A 20,704-nucleotide genomic window follows, 5' to 3' on the forward strand; every position below is an offset into this window, starting at 1 on the left:
TTGCTACCCAACATAGTATAAACCTTATTTATTGGTTTAGATTTTGACTTACCACCCTCACCCCATGCATGCAAGGCATGCTTAGGCATGTATACACATGCTACTAGAATGTAAGCTTCATGATGTCAGGGATTTTTGCTTGCATATCCAGTGCCTAAAATACCATATTTTTTAAATATATTTTTCGCACTCATGTCGTTAACACATACATTCTTATAAAGTGCATAGTGTGCATAGGAAACTAATGCATGGGGGATTGCAGGGTTTAAAAAAAAAAAAAACCTGAAAAACAAAACAACTATATAACATACATGTTACTTCTGTGAAAATGTCCCTGGTGGTGCAACCGGTTAACATGCTTGGTTGTTAATAAAAAGGCGAGGAGCAGTTTGAGTCCACCCAGAGGAAGACAGAGCTAGGGATCTATTTCTGAAAAATCAGCCATTGGAGACCTATGGAGCACAGTTCTTCTCTCACACAAATGAGGTTATCATGCATTGGAAATGACTAGACAGAAACTGGGATAGTATGGTATGGTATAATACTACCAGGTACATGTTAATGCAATTTAACGCAACGTACTGCTGTGGAATTGGACACAACTCATAGAGACCCACCTTGGGTTTCTGAGGTGGTATCAACACGGAAGTAGATTGCCCAACCTTCCTTCTGAGGACTAGCTGTTATGAGCTCCAAAATTCTTTGTTGAATGAATGAATGAGTCAGTGAACAAGCGTACAAAAATAAAATTTAACATGTTTCCAGGAAGGCTGAAAAGACGTGTTTGGGTGTTTGAACTTTTCACCCTTATTATAGGCAAAGTTACAGAATGTGAAAATGTGCCTGGCAGTTTATCTGAATGAGGTGGTTTTTTAAAAAGCCTATTAGCATATTTTGTACTTAGAATATTTTCAACTTAATGGAGACATGAGCAGAGCTTTGAAATTACGCCACTGATTTCCTTTTCTAACACTTAACCAGAGAAGGAAGATCACAAGGTTTCACATTTATGCACATTTTAGTACTTTTATATATGGGTGGGTCATTAGTTAATGTAGTTTTTGGAAATGTTTTTCTCCCCCTAAGCAGTAGAATTTGAAGCTCTCTGCTGCAGCCTTGTGGTACATGTAATGTTTTTAAAAAAAGAGATCCTAAACTTCTCTGTAGACTAGTCATCAACTTTAAGACCTGGTAGTATATGAGAATGATGTGGGTAGCTTATTAAAAGGTACTCATCTCTTGGGTCTACTCTAGATTTACTGAATGAGTGTCTTCTGGGTTTTGGCTCAAAACCCTGCATTTGAACAAGCCCTCAGGTTTTTGTTTCCCTGCAAGGCCAGGACCATTCTTGGCCCTAGGGTTTGAATGGCACAGACTGCCATGTGGTATCTCAAAAAAAAAAAGGGGGGGGGGGTACATAAAAAGGTTTAGCCAGAAATTTAACTATTTTTAATGACAACCGTCCTCAGAAGGAAGATAGGGCACTCTACTTCCATAGTGATACTGCCTCAGAAACCCAAGGAGGGGTGGCTATGAATCGGGTCCGACTCCATGGCACATAACAACAACAACAGCAATGATGACAACTGATTGGAATTTGAATCTGTTCTCTACTACTAACTTTCTGTGTGGCCTTTGTCAAGTCACTAAACGTTTCTCTGCCTGAGAGTCCATGTATAAAATGGATGTAATGATGACACCTACTTCATGTGACAGCTATAAGGAATAATCGTGGCAAATAATATAAGCAAAATCCTTAGGGAAGTATCTGGCACATAACTCAAAAACTGAATTATTATTATATTTTTGATGATGGTGGAGTTGTGGGGAAGAAGAGGCTGTGAAAAACTCTGTAAGTATAAGCTTGAGGCTAGAATAAGCTTGAAGCTAGAACGTTTGTGATTATACTCAAACAAGCACATCTCTTTAAACCATCACTTGCTGAGAGTGTACTCCTGATCAGGGGAGAGTGTGTTAAGCTGTGAATTTAGTAAAATTCATATGAGATCATGTAATCAAGTTATCTATATAGCTTCATCCTCATCAGGAAGCTAACTTATGACCCTTAATTACTCTTGGTTACCAGCAGGCAGGTAACCAGGAGTTGTAACCACAGCAAGGCAGCAGACAAGCTGATGTTTTCACAATGGCAGCTGAGAGTCAAAGGAACTTTAACTAGCTGCTTTGGTATAGACTATATCCAAAGACCATAACTATATTTGAAAAATGAGCCTCAAGATGGACATAACACACTAGAAGGGTTGTAAGTGAGTAGATCCAAGGAAAGTTCAGTGAGTCTGAACTAAAGAAAAACAAACAGACCGATAAAAGAAAAATAAATCTCTTAGATGAAGTTCCTCATACAGATAAATACCCTCTAAACCCTTTACTCCCTTGCTGCACTAAGCTTAGGGCACCTAGAACCTAAACTTTTAAAGCTTTAATTTATTTATTATCTAAGACAATTCTTTAAGGAAGCTTAGGGCTGGCTATCATGCATGCATGCATGCATGTATGTACGTATGTATGCGTGTATATATGTTGTTGTTGTTGTTATGTGCCGTTGAGTTAGACCCAACTCATAGTGACCCCGCCTTGGGTGTCCAAGGCAGTATCACTATAGAAGTAGATTGCCCCATCTTCATTCCGAGGAGTGGCTGGTGGGTTTGAACCGCCAGCCTTCTGGTTAGCAGTCAAGTGCTTTATGGACTATGCTACCAGAGCTCGTATACTGTTTCAATGAACAAGAATTTTAGCCCAAATCAAGGGATGATGTCTGGTTTGAGTTATCCCACAATTCGAAAACAAACAAACAAACAATCTCCTGACTCCATGGGATTTAAAGTCTAATGAGGGAACTATCATTATATAACTGAACACATAAATGAACAGTAATTCTAAAGTGTGTTAAAGTCTATAAGTGAAAAGCAAAGGAGTGAATATAATAGGAGAAATCTAGCAAAAATGAAGTGGGACAAGGAAAATCCACTCTGATCTTTAAGCTGTATTGTTAGGGGCTGTTGAGTCAATTTCGATTCATAGCTACCCCATGTGACAGAGTAGAACTGCCCCATAACATTTTCTAGGCTATAATCTTTATGGGAGCAGACCATAAGGTCTTTCTCCCTTGGAGCCACTGGGTGGGTTCAAATTGGCAACCTTTTGGTTAGCAGCCCAGTACTTAAGTGTTGCATCATTACTGGACCACCAGGTCTCCTCTGAGACAAGTAGAAGTTAGCAAAGTATAGAGTGAGGGGAAAAGACACAGCCAGATACATATGCAAAGGCTCTGAAGTGGTCCACAGTGTTGCTGGCTCAAGGAACTAGAAAAAAAAGGCTTGTATGGCTAGCTAGGAGCTCTGGTAGCATAGTGCCTAAGGCACTTAACTGTTAACCAGAAGGCTGGCAGTTCAAACTCACCAGTCACTCCTCAGAAGGAAGGTTGGGTGATCTACTTCTGTAGTGATACTGCCTCGGAAACCCAAGGAGGGGTCACTATGAGTCCAGTCCGACTCGACGGCACATAACAACAACAATAGCTAGCTAACCACAACTGAGGGGGAAGTAAGATGAGAAGAAGCTGCAGAGGGAATTTCATATTTTAAAAAATCTGCAGGTGGCCACATCACGTTGACAGTAACTAATACGTAAGTATCTACTACATTCCATCTTTATTTAAGCCATTTAGCATCCTAAAAAAGTACACCCAAACCAGAAGAAATTTTTTTTACATAAATTGGTACTCAAACTAATCTCATGACAATATCAGCTACCAGGGATAACTTTTTTTTCTTTAGAAAATTATAATAAAGGAATAAAAAATAGACAACACAGTTATTTTACTTGTCTTTTTTATATCTAACACAATTTTGTCTCTTCAACAGTATAGTGAGGAAGTTCAATTTCATAGACTTTTCAATAATTCTCTATCACAAAGATCCCCCAAATCTATCAAACAGGATGCTCTTGTACTTTTCTTACTGAAAAGAAAAAACATCAAGATGAAAATAAAATAAAACAAAAACCTTTCTTATCACTTAAGAGTAATGAGGCCTGAAAGTAGCAAGATTCTGGAGCTTCTAATTTTCAGAAACCAGTCTCTCTAGGGGGCTAATACTGTTTGTGAATGAAAATCAATGAGACGCACTGAAATATCTTAAAGCTCATAAATGCCAGATCTGTGTCCAGAAGAGGGGGAGGGGAGGGGAACTTAAAAACAATAATAAACCATTTACATTCACAGGGAAATCTTCATCAAAAGCAAAATGATGATGACCAGAGAGAATCCTGAAATACCTGACTTTTTTAAGACAGAGAAAAGTAGCAATACGTTTTTATAATCCACTGGAACCAAAGGTATTTTATCCCAAGAACACAATTCAAATTCAGTATTAAAAACCAAAACCAAAATCACTGCCCTGAAGTTGGACCCGACTCATAGTGACCCCTCCTTTGGTTTCTGAGGCGGTATCACTACGGAAGTTGATCACCCAACATTCCTTGTGAGGAGTGGCTGGTGGGTTTGAACTGCCAGCCTTCTGGTTAGCAGTCACACGCCTTAGGCACTACACCACCAGAGCTCCTAAATTCATTATTAGGAAATATTTTTCTACGATACATTACATATAAATAAATTATATAAAAATCATAATCATCTCAACAAATGTAAAAACCCACTTAAGAGAATCAAAATCACTCCTAATTATGTTCTCTAAAAGGAAAGGACTAGACAGTCACTTCTTTAACATGGTAGAGAGTAAATGTTTCAAATCATCAGCAGGCGGCGTATCTTAAAGTAAAATAAAAAATGGCATATCTCTTATGTCTTGACGTCTGCTAATACTATTTGCAAAGAAGGAGAGTTTATCTTCTTCTGGGTCACCTTTATTACACTAACCACAACTTCTACTGCAATTTTAAGTAGTAATGGTGATGGTGGACACCTAGTACTGTGTCTAATTCTGGCTTTTAAATGTGTCTTATTTAATATAATACTAAATATATTTATAGTCTCTAAATCAGTGGTTTACAATTGACTCTACCCCTCAATGTCTAAAGATATTTTTGTTTGCCACAACTCATGTGGGACCTGGGAATGGGGAGCAGTTGCTAATGGCACCTAATGGGTGGAGGCCAAGGCTGTTGTTAAACCCAGTAATATGCACAGGCCAGCCCCCCACAACAATGAATTATCCCATCCAACAGGGCAAAAGTGCTGAGGTGTATATGGTTCTGAACAAGTAGTCACTATTTTTAGAGAGTTACAGACAGTTAGAAAATTTATTCAGAAAAGTTTCTAATTTTCCTTGACAAGTCTGGTTAATAATATATTTAGGCTTATTTTCATTATTTACATATTTCAGTATTGGAGGAATGACTTGGGAGTTACAAGGTTCCACTTTTTAAAGAACCTTTTAAAAAATTAGATTTTTGAAGCTAATACCATGATGCAATAACAAAAACACTTTACCCTGAAGTGGAGCTTCTCTGGCTGGCTCCGGATTGCTTGGGGGGTGGTTTGGAAGAACAGGAGGCACAAGGGATGAGTGATCTTCTGTCCATTCTATGAGAAAGAGAAGAGACTCATGTTTTTGCTTCAAATGGGTGGTTTATTTTCTGAAGACTCACCTTCCTAATAATAAACCCAAACCAATAAAATCTAAACAGATAGCTTAGATTAAAAGAAAGTTGCTACCTCATCCCCTTCTATGTTAAGGATATCAAGACCTTTATCTTGATCTCTCTATCTCTTTGGTCCAAGACCTCCAGGGAAAGAAATGTGATAGAATCAATTAAAACTCCAGTTCTCTGTAGCTGCAAAGTCCAGTGGGGAACTAAGTAAGAAATGATGGGAAAGATAGAAAGCCCACTAACGCCATCCCTAGAAGAGAGCAATTTCTCTGATGCAATAGAGTGATAAGCTGGACTGCTGCAGCCTTCTTGGTTCAGGCAGAAGCCTGATTTCAGCAGTTCCCTAACATGCCATTTTCTAACATCTCAAGTGAAATTCAAATAGGACGTATACCAATACTCTTGGGTCCTAACTGTAGTCTTATGTATCTTAAAACAAACCAAACAAACTTGCTGCTGTCGAGTCGACTGCGACTCACAGCGACTGTTCCTTGGGTTTTCCAAGGCAGTGTCTCTACGGAAGTAGATTGCCCAATCTTTCCTCCAGGAGTGGCTGGTGGGTTTGAACTGCCAGCCTTCTGGTTAGCAGTCAAATCCCTTAAGTGCTATGCCACCAGAGCTCCCCTTATTCATCCTAGAGGCCCAGAAATACACTGTAGTGGGTGATCCTGCCTAATGCCATAAGCGCTATGGCACCAGACCTTCCCTACACACACAAATATATAGTCTATAGTACAACTTTGGTAAATGATTGGCCCTTGGGCCAAATCTGTCCAACGATTTTCATATCACCTGCGAATTAAGAATGGATTTTACATTTTTTAAAGGTTTAAAAAAAATAAAGAGAATAACCATTTATGACACATGCAAATTACATAAAATTCAAATTTCACAGTCCATAAATAAAGTTTTAGGAGCTCTGGTAGCATAGTGACTAAGGTTTTGACTGCTAACCAGAAGGCTGGCTGTTCAAATCCACCAGCCACTCCTCAGAAGGAAGGCTGGGCAATCTACTTCCATAGAGATATCACCTCGGAAACCCAAGGAGAGGTCGCTATGAGTCGGAATCGACTCGACAGCAGTGAGTTTGGTTTTGGTTTAGTACTATAATAAGGACAGCTGTCTCAATTGATATTCACATATTAAACCTATTGATATTGAGGGTGAAGACTACTAAACCTATTTTAAAACACCACAATGAAAAACTGGAAAGAATATAAGCATCTATTAATAAATGAGTAAATACAACTGAGACATTCATAAAATAGAACATCTTGCAAGCATTACAAATTATAAGGTAAATCCATATTAACCAACATGGAAAGATGTGCTAGAAATATATTTTTAAGTTAGAAAAACAGGTTGCAAAACAACATATATAGTACAATCTTATTTTCATTAAAATATACCTATGTGTATACCCCCAAGAAATTTCTGCACTTGATCACTGAGAATGGGATGAGGCACACAGGGAAGAATGTAATGTTCTCCAATTCTGAATTGTTCATATTTTTAATGAAGTGGATGAATTAATTTGTAAGTTTGAAAAAGCACTCAAACTGACCAGCTTTTCCTGACTCTTACATGTAATGTTCCCCAAATTAAAATTTGTTGTATGCCAGTAACTTTACTTAGAGCAGAAGTGCTAATAAAAGTGGTTGGGACTGAGATACAAGTTGTGTAAATGTTGCTGATGGAAGATTCTTTCCTCTTCAGGTCGTTTAACAGTCTAACGACAGAGACGGCATTTAAAATCTCCACTTCCTAAATCAAAGTGGAAACGGAGATGCCTCTGAATTGGCCTCCCTCAGTTTACTGTTCAGGGCTCCTTAGCCTGCCCATCATCAAAACCCATTCTGACCACACGGGGGTGTTGGCAGCCAGGCTTCACCCTGAGCACTCCTGCCTGTAGCTCACGATAAAGCCTCGCAGGGGAAGCCAACCTTCTGGTTGTTGCTGTTGCTGTTGTTGTTGTTGTTGTTGCTGCTGCTGCTGCTCAAGCTGCTTCTTCCGTTTGGCTTCCAGAACTGGGTTCTCATATTGCGTCTTCCTGTTGATGTGGCTGGGGAAGATGGCAAACAGTATTCAGTTAGGAAACATTTCATCCCACAAGCAAAACGCTAGCCAAGCCAAATTCCGTGATTAGAAATGAACAAAGCAGGTGGTCTGAGATGTTTACCATCTTGTGTCAAAAATGGGCAGTCAGGGAGAGGAAATAAAAATTAATAGCTTCCATATACTCCTGGTTCTGTACCAGGCACTGTGCTATCTGTTTTGCATGCATATCTTAAAATCCTCAGTAAATGCCATGAGGCAGGTCCTATTTTTATTCCTATGTTATGGATAAGGGAAGCAAATTTCTGAGCAGTCAGGTAATAACTCATCAAATATATCACAGCTAGTGAGCAGTACAAGAAGCATGCAAGCTCAGGTGTGTCGGCTTTACCACACCAGGATTTTAAACACCCAGTCTCCCCAAACGTTCAAGGTTTCACCTGACACAGGAAGTTTTAAATTCAATAAGAAGTGGATTAAAGAACTGTTGAAAAATGAGATTAAAGTAGAGATGTGACACTGTCTGTAACATAAAATTTCATGTGTAACTTTTCTACAATAGGTTTTACAGAGACATAAGTATTCACCCAAACAAAGAAATTAAAGAAAGACTCCACTAACCTCCATCAGCTACTTTGATCAATAGACACAAAGCTGGATTAAAAATATAGGCCTTAGGCAAAAAGACTCCAAGTAAAGCCTACCTAAGCAGATGTGTTCTAAGTGACAAAGACCTAGATACATTTTTGGATGTCTGCAAAACTAGTAAGCCCAGAGCAATAAAAAAAAAAAATAAAATAAATCATATACATATAGATACACACACATACATTAAAACTTGTGAAAGCCAGAACCTGTGTAAGGAACCTATCAGAGAAGAAAAACTAATTAGGTTTTTATGAGGCAGGATTTGTAATAGACAGTGATATAAAAGTAGTCAGCATTCTGTTGAAGGCGAAAAACTTGAGAGACCCAGAAAACGAAGGTAGTCCTCATGTTTGCATACATATTATATACTACACATTTTTTTGCCACAACCTTTGTGTGTGCATGTGTGTGTGTATAACTGTGACAGCTAGAACCTCTGTAAAGTGGAAAGCTATTCGATAAAGAAATTCAAATGTATTCTACTAATAGAGAGTGACAGAAAAGTAGCAAGACGGTATCCTGTCAAAGGTGGAGAAACTGCAAGACCCCAAAAACAAGGCAGTTCTGATGAGTTCCAGCTCTCACGGGTTTCACTGTATACACAGACATTACACAAATATATATACACACCAACATACACATACTCATGTTTGTATTAATTAAAATCAAGTCAACATTATACTTTGTTAGGCATTTGGGAAGATATTTATCATGTGATTATTTACAACTTTAAGTATTTTTAAAGCCACATGAAAGGATTAAGGCAGGACTGTAACAGAAGGTGGACAAATTGAATTCCCTTACTGCTTATTACGGGTCTACTCTTTTATTTCCTAATTCGTGTAGATAATTTCATTCTAGGAAACAGTCTAACATCAAAAGGCAAGAAGACTTGAAAAGACATAGGAAGGAGAAGGATATAGTAAGATAATGACTTTCCCTTCAAACCATGTCTCTTCATCCATCAAAGCTGTTACCCTTGTTTCTTTTCTCTCCCAATGCACAAACTAGTTGAGGGAGAACTCAAAATAAGCCCTCAATAGGCCAAAACCCCTCTGCACATCTTCAAAAAGGATGCTCTGTGGGCACACAATGGAAATTTGTTTTATGACACTCAAGAGAAATGACTGAATCTGCATCTCTGATGCCCAAATCACTCCTTGATAGGTAAAGAGGAAGCAATGTTAGTATCAGCCAAGGATGCCTGCTATATTGAACTCATAATTTTTTACAATAAAATACTGAATATTTTATGGTCTGTAATTTTCATATCGTATGTTCACACCACCAAGGTATTAAACAAATGACTTTTCATTGCCAGCAGCATGAAGGAGAGAAAGCATACTAGTCATCTTCATTGTGGCTGGTATGATTATTGTGACTATCGAACATTTATATGGCATCTGTTTCTTTCAAAGGACATTTTATTAGTTATTTCTCATCTTTTTCAGAGGATATGATATAAAGTGTATTTTTCAATGTTTTAGCTCTTGGATTTTAGAAATTTTCTTCTAGTATCACCCTATCAATAGATTGTGGTTGCAGTTAGCTGCTGTTGGGCTATTTGTCAACTTAAGGCAACCTCGTGCACAACGGGAAGGAAACAGTGTGATCCACAGGGTTACAGTTGGAATGGTTTGCAGAAGTAGATTGCCAGGCCATTAGTCCTAGTCTGCCTCAGCCTGGATTGTCTGCTGAAACCTGTTGCATCACAGCAACATGAAAGCCTTCACTGATGGAGGGGTATTAGCTGCATGTGAGGTACACTGATGGAGAAGTGAACCTAGGTCTCCCACGTGGAATTCCCACGTGAGAATTTCAGCACTGAACCACCAATGCTTTCAGTTCTTTTGAAAAGATGAAGTGCATGTCCAATGCCAGAATAAGGTACACAGTAAAGAGGCGAGAGTGACAGTGAGACTTTCAAAATGGAAAAAAGGAGTTACATGCATGGTCTTTAGACAAGGGAGATATAAGGAGGCATAAAAGCTCTTGCCACTTGGGATGGTTCACAACTTCCTTCTTAATCTTGATAATATTTCATAAATTACTGAGATTTGTCTGACCCGTTTAGGGCAGGGCACAAGTAGGCAAAACAGGTCTTCCTCTTGAAGAGAAATTCACTCTATTCACCTTGTCTAATAAACGCTGAGTTTTCTCAGTTTTTCATTCAACTAATATTTTTTAAGAATCTGCCATAAGTCAGGACAATGCTGGGCCTTGGTAAAACAGTGGTAAACAAAATAGACATCGATCTTTCCCTCATGAATTTACTTTCATCACATTTCCTGAATACGTTCTCATTCATTAAAATATACACATTTTTTTTCATTATCAAACGAACAATGTTGTCGTTAGCTGCCGGTGAGTCATCTCCTGACTCACAGTGACCCACACACAATGGACTGAAATGCTGCCTGGTCCTGCAGATTGAAGCGCTGCTGAAACCTGTTCAGAGTTGGAGCAGAACACAAGCCTCCACTGGCAGGTGGTTTGACGGTGCATGATGTACACTGACCTGGGGTCACACCCAGGTCTCTCACACGGAAGGCAAGAGTTCTACCACTGAACCACCAATGCCCCGGTAAAACTAGTATTACATTATTATTCTCATTATAATTATTCAGTGTTGGTATCTTAGAGTGATGATAACCTCTGTGAAGCATAAATGTACATAATTACAGAGAAGGTATAGACTAAAGTGTGGAGTGTTAACAGGTACTCACTCTACATAGTAGATACCATAGACAGGGTCTTCAATCTTTTCCCAACCAGCAGGCAGTTCTGAAAAAGAGGATAATATTTAGAAGAACATGTACATATTGTTGAAGGGCCTGTGGATTTTCGATAAACAAGTTAGGCATAAAGAGAAAGACTTGTTAAAAAAAAAAAAAGTTTTAAATCCAAATTTTAAAAAAATATATATGTACTAACAAAAAAAAAGTGTGCATAATTTTTATTTGGCAAAATAGTGTTTTCCTACATGAAGAGCAACTCTTTATCTACTGATATTTTACACAAGAAACTAAGACTTAATAAAATGTAGCTCCAGATGCCTTCATTCTAAGTCAACTATTAAATTAGGTTTTAATAGAAATATAGTTAAAATTTGCCTTGAATACCTACTTCCTGTTTTAAATATTTATGATTTCTCATTTCGTTTCTTGACTACCTTATGAAACAAGCAATAAATGGATGAAAATTAATGTTTCCTTTCATTTTCAATACAATAACGTGGTTTTGCTCTCCAAGGACTAAGTAAAATTTGCATCTATTTTTTCCTTGTTCTATGGAAATAAAAATATCCAAATGGAAGTAGGTTTTTGATTTGCATGGATCTGTCACTCAATTACTGTGTCTGGACAAGCCCATCTTCCCCAGCACTTTACCTTGGAGAGCAGGGATCAGGTCCTGCTTCCAAGTGCTTCCTGCCCATGAGGGCAGACCTGATTCTTTTACATGGAGCAGTAAGATCGGTGTTGGGGGATGTATGTGTCTTTCTGAAAAGTCAACCAAGTTCTGCTGGACTTTATTCCATAGGGTTTCATATTATAGGTTGCAAATTCATTAGCCAAATAACAGTGAGCTCTGTTATAACAAAATGGAAAAGCCCATTGCACCAGGTTGATTGTAGCTGCTGCAAGAAGCAAACAGGATGTGTTCCATGTCATGAAGCACTTCTTTCTGGCACAGCAGCAATTACTCAACTTAATTTCAAACCTACCCTTATAAATACACAGTTAAGGCAAGCTTGTAAGATATCATTATTCCTGTAAGTATCTATTAACCCCATCTTGACTAGAATACTGTAACCACTTGAAATACCACTTATTTTAAAATATTAGTTTTTTGGTGTTTTTTTTTTTTTTAATCAAGTTATCCTGTTGGTCACTATTTCCAAATAGTGAGAATTTCATCAGGACACAGGACTTACATATGCCATCAACAGTTCCAGACTGAAATGGAGGCACACAAACACACACAGACTAATTACTGAAGGTTTATGTTGTGTTCAAATTTGGCTGCACATCAAGAGACATTAATTTCATGGTTTTTGCTTTACATGTTACTTGTTTGCCAACAAAAAGACAGGTTTTCCCTCTTTTCTTCTAATTTAAAAAAAAAACAAAAAACTTGGCATGACGTTCAGCAGGTTTTAAAGAAGTCTTTCAATTCTGGGAGACAAGCTACTGAAATGCAAGACAGGTTCAATTTGCAGATGCTGATGCAACTTGTCATTTTTATATGCTGAGTCTTGGGGACTGAAGCAAATCGAATGCCTGGGAAACAGTTTCCCATTACAAGGTTGGACATTACCACTTAATGAAAACGAACCAGGGAAGTATTTCCAAAGAGTTTGAAAATTGAAGATTTTAAAAAATGCCAATTGCTGCACAGCACTCTGTGTCTTCTGGCATGGGACAAAAGAGTGTGTGAACATGAAGGGACCACCTCATGTTTAATGGAATCCAAACCTCCTCAAAATCTGCATTGCAAATATTTAGCAGTCTTTAGATGAAATAGGGAAAATAATGTGAATTCACTTTGCTCAATTATTAATTTGAAAAACATTTATTGAGTGCCTACTCTTTGCCTAAGAGTGTGTAAGGCATCGGGGACACAGAGTTAACTCAAAAATCACTCTCCAAGCAGAAAATTTAAACAACCTGTGGCAAGTACTTTGATGTAAAAGCATGGAGGGGACAAGAAAGGAAGTACCCTCTAATCTTTTTTTTCTGTTTTGTAGTCTACAACCTACACTTCTGGAGCTGAAAAATGGAGCTGGTCAACTGATATTTCTGAAGACATATGTAAATTTAAATTCTTCTATCTTTTGAATCAGATTACTAAATTCCCAAAATATTCCAGTTTTTCAAGTTAAAACTCATTTTAAATTGAAAAGATAGGTTTCTCACTTCCAATGTGGTGATTATCTTAATAATAGGAATTAGTATCCCAATGCTTAAAATAGAAATGGGTCATCAACTTAAAAAAGGAAGATGTTTGTCCTACTATTTGCTACTGGGTTCTAAAAAAACTGAAAATGGGAGAAAATATTTAAGCCCAGAAAATAATTAACCCATTGCCTTCAAGTTGATTCTAACTTATACCAAAAAAAGAAAAAAACCAAACTCACTGCCTGCCATCAACTTGAATCCAACTCATAGCAACCCCTCCTTGGTTTTCTGCTGTGGTATTTCTATGGAAGTAGATTGCCCAGTCTTCTGTCTGAGGAGTGGTTGGTGGGTTTGAACTGCTAGTCTTCTGGTTAGCAGTCAAATGCATTAGGCACTACACCACCAGAGCTAACTCACAGCAACCCTGTAAGACAGAGTAGAATTTCCCCACAGGGTTTCCAAGGATGTAAATCTTTTAGGAAGCCAACTGCCAGGTCTTTCTCCTATGGAGTGGTTGGTAGGTTCAAACCACTGACCTCAGCAGCTGAGTGTTTAACCACTGTACACTAGGGCTACAGAAAAGAATTACATTAAAATTTTGTTTACTAAAAAAACTCTCATGTTGACTGAAGAACCATCCTCCTATGTTTAGGCAATAAAGGAGAATGTCATAGACATTACAGGTAACTAGAACCCTTTTGGGGGTTGCCAAGATCTGGGATTGAGCCTTAGCTCTACCACTTCATTGCTCTGTGGCTCTGGGTCTCTGAACCACATCTACCTCCTAGATTTAGCAAAAGTCAGCTGTGGATGAAATGAAGATGCTACTAAAACACTTGCCCCAGCACCTCGTATACAGGAAGTGTTTAAGATGGCAACTGTTAAGAAAGACCAAAAAGAACAGGACAGATTTATATGGCCTACATGCTTACTATTCCTGCCTCTCATGTTGTATTATTCTGTCACCACAGAAGCAAAAGTGAGCAGCCAAATGTTCTCAGATCTTTTCAAAGGAGATCTGTCAGCACACAGATCATAGGCATGTGCAAAATCTGAGCTGAATTTCACAATGGTGTCTTAGTTTTGGTTAGGAGGGGAACTTTTTTCCTGTGTCTACCTGTCCTCATTAGTTTCACCATATATATATATATATAGTCGATAATTCTCAAAGAAGGCTCTGCAAGCGTTTCTCACTTCTGGGCTATGTCTCCAGAGGATGCAATAAATTCTGCAAACCAAAAGTGCGTAATGGACCCAGCTCAAACAACAGACTTCTGAAATGACAACCCTGTAATCAAGTGATCTGTGTCCAACACTCAAGCCAAACGACCATGCCTCTCAGAGACAGATTACAGAGAGGGTTTCATTGTCACATCTGGAATCGCACTGTTCACAGAAAACCTGACAGTTGCTATTGTTTGAAATTAGGACCCTCTTATTAAGAAAATGGGCAGTAAGTTTGTCAATAGAACCTGGAGTGAATGCAACAGAAAACAGTATGTGGTTCTACCCAAAGCAGTCTATACATTCAGTGCAATCCCAATCCAGATCCCATTAACATTCTTTAGGGATATGGAAAAAACTATCACTAACTTTATATGGAAAGGAAAGAGACCTCGGATAAGCAAAGCACTACTGAAGAAGAAAAACAAAGTAGGAGGTCTCACATTGCCGGATCTCAAAACCTACTATACAGCCACAGTAGTCAAAACTGCCTGGTATTGGTTCAATGACAGATACATAGACCAATGGAATAGAATTGAGAACCCAGATATAGATCCATCGACCTATAGTCAGCTGATCTTTGACAAAGGCCACAAATCCATTAAATGGGGAAGAGAATGTTTGTTTAATAAATGGTGCTGGCAAAACTGGAGATCCATTTGCAGAAAAATGAAACAAGATCTGTACCTCACACCACACACAAAAACAAACTCCAGATGGATCAAAGACTTAAATGTGAATCCTAGAACTATACAGTTTCTCAAGGAAAATTTAGGGTCAAACTTAAGGGCCCTAATATATGGTATAAATAGACTATCAAGTATAACTAAAATGCACAAATAGCAGAAGAGAAGCCAGATGATTGGGACCTTCTAAAATTTAAATTTTTATGTGCTTCCAAAGACTTCTCCAAGAGTCAAAAGAGAACCTACAGATTGGGAAAAAATATTTGGTAATAACATATCTGACAAGGGACTTATCTCTAGAATTTATAGAACACTCCAACACCTCAATAACAAAAAGACAACCAATCCAATTAAAAAATGGGCAGAAGACATGAATAGACACTTCACCAAGGAGGATATTCAAGCGGCCAACAAACATATGAAGAAATGCTCACGATCATTAGCTATTACAGAGATGCAAATCAAAACAACAATGAGATACCATCTTGCTCCAGCACTAGTAGCAAAGTTCAAAGTTCAACAAGACAGAAAATATCAAATGCTGGCGAGGTTGTGGAGAGATTGGGACTCTCATACACTGCTGGTGGGACTGTAAAATGGTACAACCATTGTGGAAAGCAGTATGGTGATTCCTTCAAAAGTTGGAAATACAAATACCATTTGACCCAGCCATCCCATTACTAGGTATATACCCTAAAGAAGTGAGAGCCAACCTAGATGTCCAACAACTGAGGAATGGATAACCAAACTATGGTACATACACACAATGGAATACTATGCAACGCTAAAGAATAATGTAGAATCTGCAAAACAACGTATAACGTGGATGAACTTGGAGGACATTATGCTGAGTGAAATAAGTCAGTCACAAAAGGACAAATATTGTATTAGTCCGTTATTGTAAAAGTTAAGGAAAGGTTTATCTATTGGAGGACATTTTCTTTGTTGGATACCAGGGGTGGGAGGGGAGGGAACGCTATTAGATAGATAAAAATAAATATTGATTTGGGTGAAGAGAAGGGCAATGTACCAAATGTGAGTGACCAATATGGCAGCATTGAGGATGAGAAAGACATAGAGAGTTACATGAGTAGTACAGACAACAAATATGAACCCTTTTGCATATACAGTACTGAGTTGTCAGTGAAAGCAAACATGGGTATATGGACGGATAGATGGGTGAACAAGCTAAACAATTAGGTATGTCTAAATGGGGAGTGTATCCAAGATCATATATAGGGTTGGCAGACAATGGGCCTATAAGTTCATGTGAATGATCAGAATTCCCAGGTGTATAGTAGAGCTGACAAGGGGCAAGGTTATGGTCATTGCTTGGTCACAGCCAGCTACCCAGAGGGACCGAGTAGTTGATCCTGCGGGCTTGGGACCATAGTCGCAGGGGACATCAAGCTCAATTGGCATAACATACTATACAAAACATTGTTCCACCTACTACTTTGGCTAGTAGCGACTGGGATCTTAAAATCTAGCAAGCTGCCATCTAGAAGCAACAATGGGTCTCTCCTCGTCAAGAAGGAAGAAGAAAACCAAAATTAATGGAAACAATCAGTCCTAGTGACTGGTACACCATCCGATCTGCAACCTATACAACTATGAGACCAGAAGAACTAGATGGTGCCCAGCTACCACTGTTATCCATGGAAGGGATGTAGGAGATCCTGCATAGAGAGGGAAAACAATGTGGAACAAAACTCAAAATCATTTGGAGGCAAAAAAAAAAAAGAAGGTGGGGACCAGGTTTGCTGGTCCAATAGAGCCTGGTGCAACCACTGAGACTATGGCCCCTAGCTGCCCTTCAGGTCTGGAATTGAACCCACAACTGTGGTTTCCAGCCAAACAAAGTACAGGCATGTGAGTTAAACATTTACCTCAAGTAGACACACGCCCTGGAGAGAACAATCATGGGAGAAGGAAGGGCTGCTTATGCACAGGGAGACAGCTCAGGGCGCAGAAGAGTATGGAGGGATGGACACTGGGAAGAGGTAACTATGGGGAGGAAGTGGGAGGGGAGCTGTTGCATTGTAAATTTTGGTCAGTGACATGAGACAAAGTATATGTGAACTGCTGTATGAAAAGTGAATTTACTCTGTAAATCTTCACCCAAATCAAAATAAAATTAAAAAAAAGAAAACAGTATGTGTCTGTGGGAGCCAATCTTGACATGGTACACAAGTGTAAGCAAAAATATCTTATGTATAAAGGCACATGAAGGCTATTTCTGTAATAGAATAACTTCCTTCCCTGTCCTGTATTAGAGAAAAAAAGGGACACAAGAAAACATTGAAATTCCAACAAAAAGGAATTAATAAATAAGGAAACTGGTAATAACAGTTACATGTTCTGATCACAAGGATGGATATTAAGATACTCTCATTAAATCTTGTCACAAGCACCATGGGTGTTACCACATTAACTCCTCTTGACAAATAAGGAATGGGAAGCTAAGAAGAGTTACATAATTTGCCTAAGCCAGTATAGTAAGTAAAGTGGGGCAGCTGGACTATGAAGCCAAGCATCTTGATATGATTCAGAGACAACTCCACCACTCATCAAACCATAACTGGAATAGAGGTTATGGGACTGAGAAGGGATATGATGTACCCATTTCAACTTGTTTTTTAGAGTCTTTAACAGGATAGGAATGTACCCACAGTATAATAGTCACATAGAAAACAACATAATTGCTTCTTTCCCTAAAATTTCAACATGTACACTTCCACAAGGTTATGTCCCTGAGCAGAGCTGTGTTATTTCCACTGGGCACCTACAGTAGGCACAGGGTCACTCACACATATTAGCCAAGTATCAAGAATTGTATAAACTGGTTCAACAAAATGATTAGGACACTCATTTCATGTCTGGTAAATCTAGTTGTGTCTATTTTAATTCCTTACCTAAAATCACTGAATTGACATATTTGCTTCTGATAAAATTAGCTTCAAATTTTGCTATTATTTATAGTTAACCTCAAGCATTCCTACTGTAATGGCCGTGAGGACACTTTATTGAATATCTTTAAAAATAGATCACTCAATAGTTATCAACCATCATGCTGGCACATCCATCCATTACAATAGGATATGTTCCAAACATTAAGAAAAACAGAGCTAAACTCTATCATACCCTAACTCTAGTCAAGTGTGACTAGACTATATAAAAATAAATGAAAACAATAATCTGAATTAAAATACATTGGTATTTCCAATTATTAAGGTACTCTCAAAAGTGCTAGGCAGATTCAATAATCTTAGGACAGTTCTATTCATATTGATGATCTTCTATTTAACATAAACACTACAGTCAACTTTCAATTAGCCAAGGCTTTCATCTGCAATTCAGCCGAAGCTTGTGCTTCCTCAACTAGTGCTAAGTGGATGCATCAGATGGAATGCAAATGAATTTTAATATTGCTCTCAGTTGAACATAAAACATCTAACTGAGCAGGGAAGACAATTCAATATATTCCAACAGGCAAGATAAAAGAGTTTGGCATTATCTGGTTACGTAAATTATTTCTGAGCCATGATACTAGAGCAGTCAACACTTGATTTACATTAATGCACTCTAAGGAAAATGGCACATCGAAACATGGCATGATCCTCAAGCCATTCACAACAGCGGCAAAGTCAACACATGGAGCACGTGACTTAAAAACATAATACTAAGACTTATTAACTATTCCATTAATCATTAGAATTATTTTATGATTGCTATTCATACAACAATCCTTAGTCTTGTGGAATTTTGCTTACCCTGGCTTTTTTGGGGTATTACCCATGTAGATAAGCACTGATACTAAACAAATAAAGAAATAAGGTTTTGATGGGTACCGTGAAAGTTCAAGCAACACAACAAGCGTTTCTTCTGTTCTTAGCCAGCCCTCAATTTATAAAACTACCTATCGTACATTTGTTAACTTCTTCTCATCTCAGTTCTCTCACTTCTTCTTTGTGGATACAATTTTTTTTTTTTTTTTTTTTTTTTACAAATCTGTGTGATGCCTGCTGTCTGGACTGTAAGATTGACTTTTGTGGACAGACTGAAATGAAAATCATAATTGGAGAAGTGTAAACTAAAAACAGAGGGATTAAGCAATTCACTGGAGACAAATCCATGCAGGGCAAGGCATGAAGCAGCCAAAGGCTGGGACATTTACCTAGTTCACTGTCCAGCTCCTCGGTGTGTACCCCTTCTTCTCCAAAGGAAGAGCAGGAAGGAGACAGAAAAGAGAGAGACATTCAGACACTGGCACCAAGACAGAAATTCCCTTCAGAAACAAAGCAGCAAACATATCACTTTATTTTGTCCTTACCTGCACTGTGGCTTATTTCATTGGCTTGACTAGTAAACTTGTGACCTCAGTGTAAATCACAAAACATTAAGAGCTTGTATTGGCAAAATAATTATATGGCTCATTTCCTTGCATGTCAAAATAGGGTTTGATTGGTTGTAAAAGATGACAAATACTTCTGTGGTTTCAATGTTCTGAAGTGAGAAGGACTTATTACAGACGTTATTTCCAATAAACAAAGCTGTTAGGCCTTTCAATATTGGTCCTTTTAATCCTTCAATATCCTCTAATCAGCAAGGCAATTACACTCACAACTAAAGTATAACTTAACTTAAAAGTAATACTGCTGCCTGAAAAATGGGATGGAAGGTGAGGTCAAATTGGGAATGTAGATTGTAAAATGAGCTACATTTCAATGTCTTTCAAAGGCAGCTAGAAAGATGAGCTGATGTCATAATGATGTTCATCAAGGTCGCAAGTGAATTCCAGTGAAGGCTGCCCTGAAGGGGTAGTGGGAAGCAGAGTCTACTGATTCTATGTTTGCATATAAGATTTTTAAGTGATACACCTGAGAAATATTAGAATGAGAATGTTCTCAGTAATTACAGTGAGCAAAACAAGTCAAGATCCTTTCCAGTCTCAACCTCCTCCTCCTCAGTATGGCACTGTATTATTAGAGAACATAGGACTGGACACAATAAATCATTTCATACAAAAAATCTCTGCAACTATAGAGCAGGCAATTGTCACTATCACTGCAAGCTCCACAAACACCACTGAAGTAAATCTAGTGCCCTCTGTAGTGCCAGGTATATGATAAGTATTTCTTGAATGAATGAATGAATGAATGAGTCATTGCCTTTGATAAACATGACCATACAAATTCTGTAAATACTTGATTTCAATTGTATACAATTGTAAATAATAAATGTTGACACTGGCACTGTTCTTAAAAAGGAAATGCGACTTGCACAAATCTTTCACAAAACTGCTTATTTGGATATTATCTAATAATTTTGAGGGGGATTTATTTATCAGCACTACAGAAGTGGATTGCCCTATCTTCCTTCTGAGGAGTGGCTAGTGGGTTTGAACCACCACCCTTCTGGTTAGCAATAAAATGCCTTAGGCACTCATGCCACCAGAGACTCCTTAATTATTTATTGAGGCTTATTATATACCATCACTGTGGTAGGTGACAGAGATATAAAAATGTGCAAAACCAGGTATCTCTCTATTCTTTTGGAAGA

General features: G+C 38.2%; 1 protein-coding gene across 1 annotated transcript in view; it reads right to left on the minus strand.

Annotated features, from left to right (window-relative positions):
- Positions 1-20,704, minus strand: part of MAGI1 (membrane associated guanylate kinase, WW and PDZ domain containing 1) — a 915,229-nt gene that overhangs the window by 87,564 nt on the left and 806,961 nt on the right. Inside the window, exons 7-10 of the mRNA XM_042781953.1 lie at positions 19,320-19,355; positions 11,061-11,118; positions 7,575-7,693; positions 5,471-5,563 (exon numbers count right to left, since the gene is read on the minus strand). Of these exons, the coding sequence (XP_042637887.1) occupies positions 5,471-5,563; positions 7,575-7,693; positions 11,061-11,118; positions 19,320-19,355 (306 nt within the window). The remainder of the gene's footprint in view (positions 1-5,470; positions 5,564-7,574; positions 7,694-11,060; positions 11,119-19,319; positions 19,356-20,704) is intronic.

The sequence above is a fragment of the Orycteropus afer genome, unplaced genomic scaffold (genome assembly GCF_000298275.1).
Source record: "Orycteropus afer afer isolate SDZICR_OR568_19922 unplaced genomic scaffold, OryAfe1.0 scaffold00201, whole genome shotgun sequence".
NCBI classification, from domain to species: domain Eukaryota; kingdom Metazoa; phylum Chordata; class Mammalia; order Tubulidentata; family Orycteropodidae; genus Orycteropus; species Orycteropus afer.